Here is a 13,223-nt window from a genome sequence, read left to right on the forward strand (position 1 = left end):
TTGTTCGTTTGGTTTACTCATTTCGAGGTCGTTCTATTGTTCACTAAACAATACTGTACAGGGTCCGGCACTCGAAGTGTAACCAATTAAAAAGGCCATAAATTCAGTTTGGAAAATTACTACTACCAACCAATTACAACTCCTTCGCTCTCTCAAGTCATCAAGTTAAGGCAAAAGGTGGTCATATCGAGCAAAAGTGAATTGATTCTGAATTTTGTATTATTTTTACACATTTTGTACTTTGAATTAAGTAAAAGTAATTTTCCAAACTGAATTTATGGCCTTTTTAATTGGTTACACTTCGAGTGCCGGACCCTGTACTTGGTTTCTTCTGTCTCCAACGTAAGCGGTTTTGTTTTATCGACTGACTTGGATGAGATGTGAAAGCTAACTGCTGCGGTCTTTGGTTGTAACCGATGTCGCTATCGACCATTTTATGGAAAGTTTTGAGTTAGTGAGAATTATTAGTAAAATCGGTGAAATTTGGTTTAATCCATTTGGCATTTTTACTCGTTTGGACTGTCACAAAGTGCATCTGCGGGTAGTCAAATTCAGTCAAAGACGAAACGTAAAGGAAGCAAAAACTGTTCATAATTCATTTTCGTTGAAGCAAAAGAACAATTGTCCTTATCTTTTCTTTGTCAAGTAGTTTGTCCTGAAGAAAACAATGGCCGGTATTAAGGAAATTCAATTCTTTGAAAGGAGTAAAACTGCACACATTTCGGGCTAACTCAACAATAAATTGTAGGTGAATGTTTTGCTATAAAAGTTCCATCCTTCCGTGAAAGACGTACGATGTGGGATTCGTTCTCAGGTTCAATAATTACTGACTTATATTTATGAATATGAATACTAGTGGATTTATTGTGCTCTAATATGTGGTATTCATAGGTTTCAGTATATAGTATAATATATATGTATATACTCTCAATTACATTTATCTGATTCTTACGGTCATAGCTTGTGACCAGCTTCGAAGTAACTGCCTTGGTCTCTTTGCTTTCAGTTTCTCAGTAACTACTCTCATTCATTAGCTAGCATATTACTACCACTTCAATGTTTATACGATAATGCCATTTGCTATGCACGACAATCATTTTGTTTTACATACATTTTATATAGAGGAACAAGGGACTTCTGCTGCAGTTTTTAGTATTATTTTAAACTTCCTGGGAAACCCTCACAGGATCTTTTTCCCACTAGAAGATATTTTACTACATTAGGTGTACTCTCTATCATATGATTTTGTGATGATTCTTCATCCATTATGTCAAACTGCTGTACGGAAATAAAGTTCTGTATTTGATTTTTCTTTACATGAACTCCTGTGATGATCAGTGATGTCTGTCGATATTTTCTGTTCCGTCTTCGTGTCTTCCTTCGCTGTGCAGATTATGGCGGAATATCTTTTAAAGTTCTCTTCAAGGGGTTTTCATTTGACTGACAATTTGATTATTTCATGATATAATTTGTTTTTTTTTTCGTGGTTGTAGGTTTTTTTTGCACATCAAGAGGATGATTTTCTCTAAATAAAATCAAAGTTGTATAATTGAACCTGTCATCCTTAAATCTGTATGAGATATCTACAAAGAGGAGTCATTATAGTTTCAAAGCCAACAGAAATAGTATGTTAAGTACTCAACAATTCCTGACAATGTAATCTGTTTCACAGCACCCGTTCGTTTAGTAGGTAAAATGAACCGCAAACTTAATCAATTATAAATATACTACAAAATACAACACTCTCTAAGGGTCATTCCAGCCGTATACCAATCCGATGACTCCATTAACAAATTTACTGTTCGTTTGGACCGAAACATCTTGCCTATACTTGTACCATCGGTTACACTTGTTGCTTCTTCTAATCTTGTTCGCATTGAGCTTTCAGTCAAAAATTAAAATGATTCAGATGAAATCGTTAACATCGGCAATAATTTATTTATTTTCCGTAAGTTTTTCTTTGCCAGGAAGGATGTTTGTTGACTAGAATAAATGCTAGAAAAGTTTGTTTTGTGTGTAATTAAAATTTCTCCGACCCATTCGTAGAACTATTATTCGAGTTTTCTGTTACTCTTTCCTAAAACTTTTTAGTTGATATGGTTTGAAAGATTGATTTGGTTTGTTAGAACAAGACTAAAATTTGACTGCAATTGATTCGAGTGATAAGAAAACTACCACAGTTTAGAGCTGCTTCCCTGCAGGTATCGGTTGTATTGTGATGCTTTGTGTGTCAGTTGCTATCAGTGTGGATAGAAGTTTCGGGTTGGGATCTATTTTCCATCCGTTCTACAGATGACTTGCGTCGTAGTCGGGAATATTGTTGAGCTCGGCCTCTTTGTTGCGCCAGTAGAAGTACGGGGGACCGTTACTGAAGCAGTATTTCATCTGCAGTGGTTCATCCTGTTCCACGTAGTACATCAGATAGAAGTTGCACATTTCATCATTGTTGGTGGCACTGTCGAGAAAAAAAAGATCATCTGACGTGAGGATCTTAGTTTGGAATTTATTAAAGCATGAAATTTACCCAATGTTAGTAACTACATTTTTATTGCTTTCCATCGTACACCGGGCGGCCATACGATCCTTGTAACGAATCGGTTCGTAGTTCTCCACAGGGTAGAACATTTGCGGTGTCAGTGGATCACGTTTTCCCAACAGCGTCCAGTGGTCATCACCGTTGTCATCCACGCGCACCCGATAGCCTGAAACCACCTTACCAAGACTATGCGTATGCGTTCGGTATGCGAAGGGATAAATGGTTTTGTTCTCGCGAATGTCGCAAACCGTTTCCATGTGTTCAACCTTCATCGGTGGAATGTAACCACCGGTGCCGAGAAGTAGCACACCGGCCTGTTTGTGCATCCTACGGGAGATTAAAGAAGTTATACTAACTGAGAAGGGTTTGCACTTGCAGAAATCACTTACGGTTTTAAAGTATAGTGTAAGAATATACCGGAATCATCCGACGTTGTGCCATCTGTTAAAATAAAAAAAATATATTTGTATTATCAATTATTTTCTGGATTTTAACAAATTATTATTAATTATCCCACAGTACTACAGCCAACCATTCCAAACAGTAAGCGATGAAATTTCAAAATGAATGAAAGCATTTGATTGGCGAGGACGGGTCACTAGATTTAAAAATCACTAGACAGCGGTGTAAATTGCTACACTATTGAACATGTAAGCATTGAAGACGTCGTTGATTCGGGCAACTTAAAATATTGTAAACAGTATACCACTTTGAAAAAATCACGTCAAATATTTTACTTTGACTTTAACTGTTACAAAATTTGCCAAAATTCAACACTTTTCGAAAAGTTAGAAACAGAAAGACATGACAAAGCATGGCAGAGGCTCCCCATCACTTGTTCAAAAGAGGCCAAAAACAATTGAAAAAAAATTCATCTGTACTATGGTGGATCGGTGTTGTGACCAGTGCCGATAAAACTTCCCTCAATTCAGTTGAAACCGATTGTGGGACACACAGACTATCACTCTACTGCAGTAAACTTCACAGTCTAACACCCAGCCGATCAATCAAAGCTTCGTTTAAGCATCACCGTCAGTTGATCTCTTTCAATAGTATGAGAGCAGCCGTCAAATGAGGTTCATGTAAACATTCGAATTTGTTCAAGATAATAGATGAAAGGCAAACCAGTCATGATAGCTGACATATCAATTAGAGAATAAACATAAATTAATTGTTTCTTCCTTCAGTCTTCATTTTTAATAGTTTGGAACATAACTAATTACATTTCAAATAGTTGAAAATTATCGATTTAAACTTGTTGGTGCTCGAACTCAAATGTAAACCGCCATCCCTAATTTTTAATTCTGGTCGGAGAGAATTTATCATTTCGAGTTGATGTTTATGCCAATTCATCCGAACTTCCTCACTACCAACGGCGAAGATAATGAAACAGCTAAACTACACGGAGAACCCACAGATCACAAAATTAAAATATTGACTCTTTTTCTTTTTTAACGACTAAGTTTAGTAGTCAATATTTCTTTTTTCTTGTTGCGATATTCTCATAACCAGAGACCATTTTTTTTGTAGAAACAGACAATGAAAATTATAGAATGATAGTACTCAAGGGAGAGCAAGGATGTGAAAATATAGAACGGAAAAGTGAGACGTGACAGAGGGTCATTTAAGCAAGCAGAAATCTTCTAGTAACTTAACTTTTACCTTCTACCAGAGGAGTTGGGCTTAGGCATCTGAACAATGCGAATCACCCAAGTCTCTGGTATCTGGTTATGAGAATATCGCAAAAAGTTAAAATATTGAAATTGTTGATTCAAGCCCTGGTTGTTTCAACTATAATGTTGTTGATTTAACCAACATGACTGTCGATTTTGTTATAACCATTCCATGTAAACAAAATTGTTGTATTCAAATGCTGTCACTTGGCGAAGAACGAAGACAGCAAAACGCAGAACAAAAAACTTTTTCATTTTACCAGAAACGTATCATATTGAAAATTTTCAATGGCAAATGCAAGTCATTTGTGTCAATTATGTAGTGGCCGTTTCATGTGAGTGAAAGTATGCAGAAGAACATAAGAGTTAATTGTAAAACAAGTTTTCCATGTACTGAATAAATATTACGTATTGTGTGAATGTTTTAATTTCGTAATGTATTTTCGGACAGCTCATATCACTGTAATTATAAACGCTTATAGCTAAAAAATTGCTGCACGGAACGACCGAAATTAGCTCTGCGCCTAATTCGTATTACTGTTTTTGAATTAGTTGATTTTAACAACAAAATTTCCAAAATAACTATAAAATTAGTTAAAATTGAGAATTTATTTGCTGAAAAAAACTCTTATTTTTAGTGAATGTGTTTTGTTGGCGAATATTTTGGACACAAACCAGCAATATCTCAATCCAACAAGAAATTCTCATTGACAACTAATTTTGTTTTTAAAATCAGAAAATTTGTTTCTATTTATCTATCACCAGTTTATTAGCCACAAAATTCATGAGAAGTGTCAAAACAAAATAATCCAATAAAAAGCTAAAAGGGACAGTCTTGTTGAAACTGCTTGCAAATTGTTTAGATGTTTTACGCATGTGTTACGATATATCCATATATAAATTTCTAAACCGGTATGTAGAAATGACGTAAACTGTTAGTGGAAAGTGTATTTATTCAGAATTTGTGCGCATTTGAAGCGATTGTGCGTAATAATGTTTTTAGGCGGAACAGTGAATTGAGTTTCGAATGTTGCACTCTAATTGTACATGTCAAATGATGTTTTTTTGTATCTTCCAACCTTCCGGGCCACGCCGTCCGGTGTACTACTTGTATTCGGTTTTTATTTTCCGAGTGCTCAAAGTTTTCAGTGAGAGAGTCGATTTCGCGAAGTCGAATGAAGAAAACAGCGATTTAGAAGAAAAATGTTCAAAAAGAAGTTTATGTTTCGCTTATGTCTTTTTCTCCAATACAACATCGTATTCATACCTGCCAATATAGAAAAGACAACCGCGACTGAAATTTTTTTCGGTAGTAGTGTGCCATCTAGTGGCTAGTAGTCATTACGGTGCGTTATTTCGGCGACAGAGCGCCATATAGCTGCAAATTGCAGAAACCAATTCAACCATTTATGTTGGTTGAAAACAACGTTTTATTTCTCTAATTCAACTAAAAAATTAGTTGAATGGATATGAAGTGTGCCTTAACTAAGAAATGACAATTGGTGAATTCAACTAAAAAAATAGCCATTTCAATAAATATTTTATTATTATCAAGGAAATTAGAATTAAAAATCTAAATTAGCAAAAGTAAGATTTTTTTAGTTGTCTCAAAAAATAACTAACTAAAATCAGAAAATCAACTAATTTTTTCGCCAAAATGCTGATATCGGTCTCTCCGTGTGCTAAATTAAAGTGGTAGTATCTTCCAGCGAGTCATTCTTCAAGTGAAGGAAAAATTTCTTAATGCCCTGTGAACATTTTTCTGATGAATTTCCTCTTGTGAATTATAATCTTTTGTTACATTCCAATATTATCTGTGAGTTTAGTGATAAAGCTACTTAGGCTACATTTCGTTGTTCACGCGGTGAACGATTACCAGCCCTCTGAAGAGACTAGTAGTAAAATAATATAATATATAAAAATGATTAATTGCTTAAAACAACTGAGACATTTTTTTTGCTTTCATGCATACAGGTAACTTTTCTGGGATTGTGCTCAGTTGCACGAGTGACACCTAATTGAAACATTTCATTTTCCGTTTAAGGTGTATGTCATCGCTCAACTGTAACGTTTCATTACTCGTTTGTGTTGCGTGTCTTTACTGGGTGTCATTGCTAAACTGCCAGCACGATAAATCAAACATGACAGTTTAGTTAAAACAACAATCAATTAATTGTACCAAATTTTACCCAATTAAATTCAGAAAAACAACTAACTTTTTAGTTGTTTTGCGATCGCTGGCTTTTGCGTGTACTTGAAATTGAACAAGCAAAACTTCAAATAACTAAGTACGATTATTCAATTGACGATGCCTTCTGAGAGCTTCACTAGAGCCGATGCTTCTGCAAATTTACTCAAATCTGTTCACCGAGCGTAAGCATGCGATAGGTTCGAAAACTATTCCATCGTTTAATGCGAAGGTGTTCTGTGCTCGGTGTTCGGCGAAGCCATCTGGTTTTGAAATGCACACGTGATAAGCACAAAAAGAATTCTTTTGCTCGATTGATAAAACGATCAAAAGCAATTGAAATGGCATATTTTTGGACATTATCAGTGTGCGTAGGGTTGCTCGATATGAAAAATAGTAAGTTTTTGATCTTTTGCAAATTTTATGGTTTTTGGTTATAGAATCAATAACAATAAACATTGAATAATTTGGAACATTTTAAGCGAGTGTATGGTGGCTGAATATGCAAAATTTGTAAACTTTTTGACTATAATTTGAACATTTTCAGTAAACGTAGAGTGGCTCAATAGAAATAAGGGTTTTATTTTTACTTTTTCAAATTCGATGTTTAATAAATTGGTGAGTCAATAGCAAATAAAATTGAGTTATTTCAGGCATTTTCAACGAGCGTAAGGTACCTGTATATGGAAAATATTTTGACTAATGTCAATTCCATGCTCTATTGATTGGTGAATCAATAGCAGTTCAAATAAGATAATGTGGAACATTTTCAGCGATCGTAGGGGGGTTTAGTATAAAAATTTGAAAATATTTTGATTTATGTTGTTTTAATGTTCAATTGATGAGCGAACCATCATTGATGAGCAGGTAGAATTGGATGATTTTTGACGTTTTTAGCGAGCGGTGGTTCAATATGAACATTTTGACTTTTTCATGTTCGATAAAATATTCTTTAGTGCATTAATTTCAATTAAAGTTAGTTAATTTTGGATATTCTCAGCGAGTGCTGGATGGCTTAATATAAAAAATAGTAATTTTTACACTATTTCCAATTACATACCAATAGTGGTAAAAAACACCAAACACCAATGCTTTGACCATATTTGTTCAAAAATATTTTCCTAGCTAAAATATGCAAAAGCTGATCATTCGGTATACGGTAAAGTTCGCTTGCTGTTCAGCAAAGCAATATATTCCAAACCATTCAGTTGACAGACCATCGGGGAAGGTCAATTGAGCTCCATTCGATGCGAAGTTTTATTATTTATGGTTTGATGACATGCCTACCTACAGCATCAAAACTAAAATTCTATTTCAGTTGATAAGCAAAGATTTCGAAGATTTGCATGTTTAAATAGTATGGTTCACCACCACTACTATTCATATATTAAACAATACAGCATCCAATTTGCCAAAACAATTAACAATTTCTCATATAAAGCTGCGTTATCATCGAAAAAAATGCTTAAAATTCTAATATTCCAATTGCTATCAATTAAACATTGAATTAGCAAAAGGTAAAATATTCCCATATTTTTATATAAAGCCAATCTACGCCCACTGAAAATGTCCAAAATTATCATATTCAAATTTAATGTAATAAAACATCGGATCTGCAAATTCAAATACTAACATTTGTCAAATAGGACTACACTACGCTCGCTGAAAATGTCCTATTGGAACTGCTATTGATTCACCAATTAATAGAACATTGACTCGACATTGAATAAATAAATAAATTAATTAATAAATTAGTCCAAAATTTTAAAAGTTTTCAAATAGCACCACCCTACGGTCGTCGAAAATGTCAAAACTATCACTATCAAATGGAATATAAAAAATCAGAAAGAGACAAAATATTTACAAATTTTCATATTGCGAGACCCTATGATCGCTAAAAATGTAAAAAATTATCCTAATCGAAATGCTATTGATTGATCAATTAATAGAGCATAGAAATGAGATTAGTCAAAAAATTATTTTTACCATATACAGGCACCCTACGCTAGTTAAAAATGCCCAAAATTATCCTAATCAAAATGCTATTGATTAACTAATCAATAGAGTATCAGTTTACATAAACATTCACATAAAGTATGCAAAATTATTTAATTCAAACTTTTATTGATTCATCAATCAATGGATCACCGACTTAGCAGTAGTCCAAAATTACACAACTTTCCATATATAATCACCCTACGCCCACCCAAAATGTCAAAAAAAAATTTTGTTTACTATTGATTCACCAATTAGTTAAACATAGAATTTCGAAAAGTCAAAATATTTTCAATTTTCTATATTGAGCCATCTTGCTGGAAATGTTCAAAATAACCATACTCTGCTAAACTATCCAAACACTCTAACGACCTGCCGTAGCTGACAAAGTTAGGTTCATCCGAAGCAACAGCCGATAGTACTCGAATCGGATTTTAATGAACATATTAGTAACGATAGGCTCACAAACTTTAAGCATCGGTTCTTTCACCATCAGCATCGCTTCTTGGATCGGCGATGCTTGCTCGAACGATGGTATCGGCAAATTTATACTCGCGATGGTGGATCGCTTTTTGGTTCGGAACGAACACGTTTTGCGTGTTCGGAATCGATGCTTTGCCACCACTGACTGACAGTTTAGATTATTCTATTGCAAATGAAATTTTATCGCACTGGTTGTGAAACTGCGAGGTCATCACAGGTAGTCCAGTAAAAATAAGGTCCTTTTGATTATAAACCAGTTGCTGGTAGATATCATTAAACGGGAATAAACTCTCACCATATTTATAAAATCTAGAATTATAATTTCAAACAGCTTCGATACAGTGCACGAAGCAATAATTCTATGGTAGTTGGATACTAGCAGACCCTGTCAGCTTGGAGCGAAATCAATCTTCAGTTCAACAACGCCATCGCACGGCATCACATTCAACATATCATGTCAATTGTATGGGTGCGTAGCCCTGCTATTTTGGCGCGCACGAATTTGACATTTCTCTCCCCTACTTCTATGTATGAGATTCGATGCGGACTCACCTGAGGGCGACATGCTAGCAAAAAAGGATGTTGCCAATGATTTGTTCGGGAAATGTAAGAGCTGGATATCTTGTTAATATGATGTCTTTGATACTAGTAAACCCTTGTTCACATAAGATTTTCTCCATGTTTCAGGAAAAATTCCAGAACGCAAAGACCAATTGAAAATGTTGGATAGTGAAAGCAACAAACTATTATAATCATTTCTTATCACCACGGATGGGTTCTATAAGAAGCATAGTACACCTCCACTTTTTTGGCCGGATTTAGCTTCGGCTCACTATGCTAAAACGACTCGCAATTGGCTTGAAGAAAAGGGTATGAGTTTCGTTGAGAAATATATCAATCCACCAAATTGCCCTCAGCCTCGACCCATCGAACGTTACTAGGTAATCGTGAAGATGGTCTTCAAGAACACTGGTAAGACAGCTGGGAACATGCAGGAGTTCAAAAAAAAATTGGGCTCAAGCATCCAAAAAATGCGATGCAACACTTGTCCGGAACTTGATGAAGTGCGTTCGATCAAAAGTTCGAAAATTCGTGAATAACTTAAATTTCATCCGGTTTTTATTATGCTCAAGTTTAACCTCGTACAATAAAGAATAAATTTTCAGTTCTAATAAAATATCTTTTTTTTTTTCATAATTTGAAAGAAAAAATTGTGAATAGCTTATTTTCGATACACCCATTAATAAATAAAAGTGACTATTTGCAAAGTGTAAAGATGATTGTTTGAGATGTATTTATCGATTTTTGTTTAAACTTGCTTGTAAACAATACCGCTGAACTGTCAAGGATAAATGCTTGTTCATTTTTGACGTCACGATAAAAAATCTAATTGCGGGATTCAATCTTACACTGACGAAACAACATTTATGAATTTCATAACGCGATCACATTTTTCGCAGTAAATTGGAAAACTTCTTTAAGATACCGAGTATGTACAACTACCCAGCTGCTCATACTATCTGCCTGACCTGAGTGGAGTTTTTACCTTAATGAAAACTTTTTTTTTGTTCCATTTTTGGTTTCGGGAGGGGCGAGCCTGAGTCGAGTTTTTACCTCGGATCTCCCCCCCTCTAGGTACTTGCCTGGTCGGACATGTATAGCTTTGAGACGATGATGGAAACATACATCGGACTGAAATGTGAAGATAGACGAATCGGATGACATAAAAATGCATCGAAAAAAAAAACATATCAGCGGCTCCAAGGTAGAAACACCACGCCTTCCTCGTTTCTTCTGTCTTTTCCACATGCACAACCGATGTTAAGTGGCGTCCTTTTGAGTTAAATACAGAAAAATACTGAAAAAGAAAACATCACCCACTATATGATGATAAAATTTACCAAGGCGCCCACCGAATTCAAGTGACTATCAACAATAATCTCTTCCCCCACGAGCAATAATAAACATTCTGCGGGGCGACCGCGTGTCTTTTTTTCTCCCGAGGCAAGTCAAAATAATCGCACACAGCAAAACAATTCATCAAAGACCACGCACCGAGCAGCGAGGAGTCAACTCCAAAACCACCGAATCCGCTTTCGCTACGAGTACGTACCTTTGAACTTGTCGATGTGAGCGTAGTGAACCTGCAGCACGATGTACTTGATGGGGGAATCCTTGCCAACCTTGAAGCCCACGCCGTCCGGCAGCTCGAGCTTCGGTGCGTCACGGGCCCAAGCATAGATGATCTGGGAGGGGGACCCGGAGGCGCACGGGCTTCCCGATTCCTCCTTCTCGTCGTCGCTTTTGGCCATTTCGCCACAGTTCCTTTAAAAAAAAACATCAAATTTTTTGTTCGTTTTATTTTTGATATTGTGAGTGTTGGTGATGCAAAGCAGTGCAACTTACCAAACGGCGGATTCCGAACCCGGTTCTCCGCAGCCGTACAGCAGCATGTGATGTGCCGTAGCCATCGTTGCGTTTGGCTCGAAGCCCACTGTAATAGGAACGGATGGAATAAAATTAATTTCTATCGGATCACCGAAGTGCTTTGATGTACGGACAGTGCGAGGTTAGTACGTAGATCGCAATGCTGGGGACACTTACCTATGTAGTAATTTTTGCTGTAGTCAACCTTGACGGGTGTGCAAAGGTAAAGCTCGGGCTGCAAAAAGCGAGAGAGTAATAGAAAAATGAAATTATCAATTTTCAGGTAAGTCGCATTGATTCACCGGAGCTGATTTGATGATCCTGGCACCCAGATGAGATGCCATAAATAGCACACTTTTCCAAATCGATTCCCACACCCCACCCCCCACACTGATCCGGTTTTGATGCGGTAACGGAAAATGGTCTGGAAGCAGCAACGATGAAGGCAAAAAGCTGCCATTGTTACGAGTATGAGCTGCTAGCAAATCCCCGATTTTTTTTGTTATGTTACAACACGAACAAAATATGCCAGGAATTTCGCTGTCATTGACTGTAGAAACTGGCAAGTTTCAGTAAACTTCGAAAGCGATGCGTGGGTGAACGGGCAACTTGTTACGAGCAGGATACTGATAGGATTCAATACCGACATCATGATAAACAGTAAACTCATTTTCTTTTCAAACCGCACAGAATTCTGAACAGTTTCAAAGGAAAGGATGGTTTTTCTGATTCGTTAAGTTGCCAGCTGGACAAAGTTTTGCCGACTGGGAAAGTTTTTTCCATAAATTAATTACCATATTCAAACACACCAGAAGCAGGTCGGACAGAGCCGGATCGGATCAACACAAGCAGACAGAGGTTTTGATGACAAACAGAAACAAATCCGTTTTATTTTTAGACATCAGCTTCGACTTTGCTGATGACTAATGAATACAATATCAAATTACATGACATCTTCTCCGACGGCAATGGAATCACTTTCATACTACACAATTCTGTTTACGTAAACATCGTGTAACCTTTCTGTAGAATTTTCCTTTCCTGCATTGTTGAGTACGTGAATTTCAAGGAAAAAAGCAGAATTTTTATTAATGTGAAGGACACTTTCTTCTATCGAATCTGCCGTAGTTTTCTCAACACACAAGAGGAAAGGAAACTAGAAAAAAATGAAACTGAACTTCAAAAGGGCAAAGTTAAATCAGCTACGGTTAAACCCGTCAAGCGTGGGAGAATCGGGTTGTTGACTTCCGTAGGAATTCGATGAATAATGAATCTCCGTCGGAACGAATACGTCGTCTGTTTCGGTTGATGATGAGTGAGGAGAAAGCTTTCCCAGTTCCCAGGGTTCTTTTTCGCCAGTGTCTCTCGCGTAGAATACCTGTTCAGGTTCAATAACGCGACAGGGTGTGGGACTGAGTAGCCACACTTCTTCGGTGAATTCTACAACCTACTTGATACTGAAACGATACTTGTATCGTTGAATTTACTCAAACGTGTCAAATTCAATGAACGAACACGAAGAAATGGAACTTGATTGGGAAAAATTACGGCACCCACCATACTCTTCAGACCGAGCCCCGTTCAACTATCACCTTTTTGCATCGATCAGAGACACTCACTTGCAGAGTAGCGCTTCGCCAATTTTTAAGAAATCGAAAAACAGTTTCTTAGAAAAGTGAGGAAATAAATCGAATCTAAATTCAATGATTATTTTTTATCGAATAGGTAAATTTGTTTATCTATTTGCACTAAAAATTACTTTTTATTTGAGATATTTTATTGACTGACCCAGAGATGCCATTTATACAGATTTATCTGTATTATACAGATTTTTACATGCTCATACAGATTTAATACAGAGTACAGATTTTATACAGATTTCCTCAATTTAATACAGATTTATACAGATCTCACAAAAAGT

At 36.2% G+C, this 13,223-nt stretch overlaps 1 protein-coding gene across 1 annotated transcript in view; it reads right to left on the reverse strand.

Moving 5' to 3' along the window:
* Positions 1-844: 844 nt before the first annotated feature.
* The window catches only part of LOC131435219 (peptidylglycine alpha-hydroxylating monooxygenase), a 44,280-nt gene continuing 31,901 nt past the window's right edge, over positions 845-13,223 (reverse strand). Inside the window, exons 2-7 of the mRNA XM_058602882.1 lie at positions 11,480-11,537; positions 11,282-11,369; positions 10,989-11,200; positions 2,926-2,977; positions 2,525-2,863; positions 845-2,455 (exon numbers count right to left, since the gene is read on the reverse strand). Of these exons, the coding sequence (XP_058458865.1) occupies positions 2,287-2,455; positions 2,525-2,863; positions 2,926-2,977; positions 10,989-11,200; positions 11,282-11,369; positions 11,480-11,537 (918 nt within the window). The 3' untranslated portion in view covers positions 845-2,286. The remainder of the gene's footprint in view (positions 2,456-2,524; positions 2,864-2,925; positions 2,978-10,988; positions 11,201-11,281; positions 11,370-11,479; positions 11,538-13,223) is intronic.

This window comes from Malaya genurostris, chromosome 3, assembly GCF_030247185.1.
Source record: "Malaya genurostris strain Urasoe2022 chromosome 3, Malgen_1.1, whole genome shotgun sequence".
In the NCBI taxonomy this organism is placed as follows: Eukaryota; Metazoa; Arthropoda; class Insecta; order Diptera; family Culicidae; genus Malaya; species Malaya genurostris.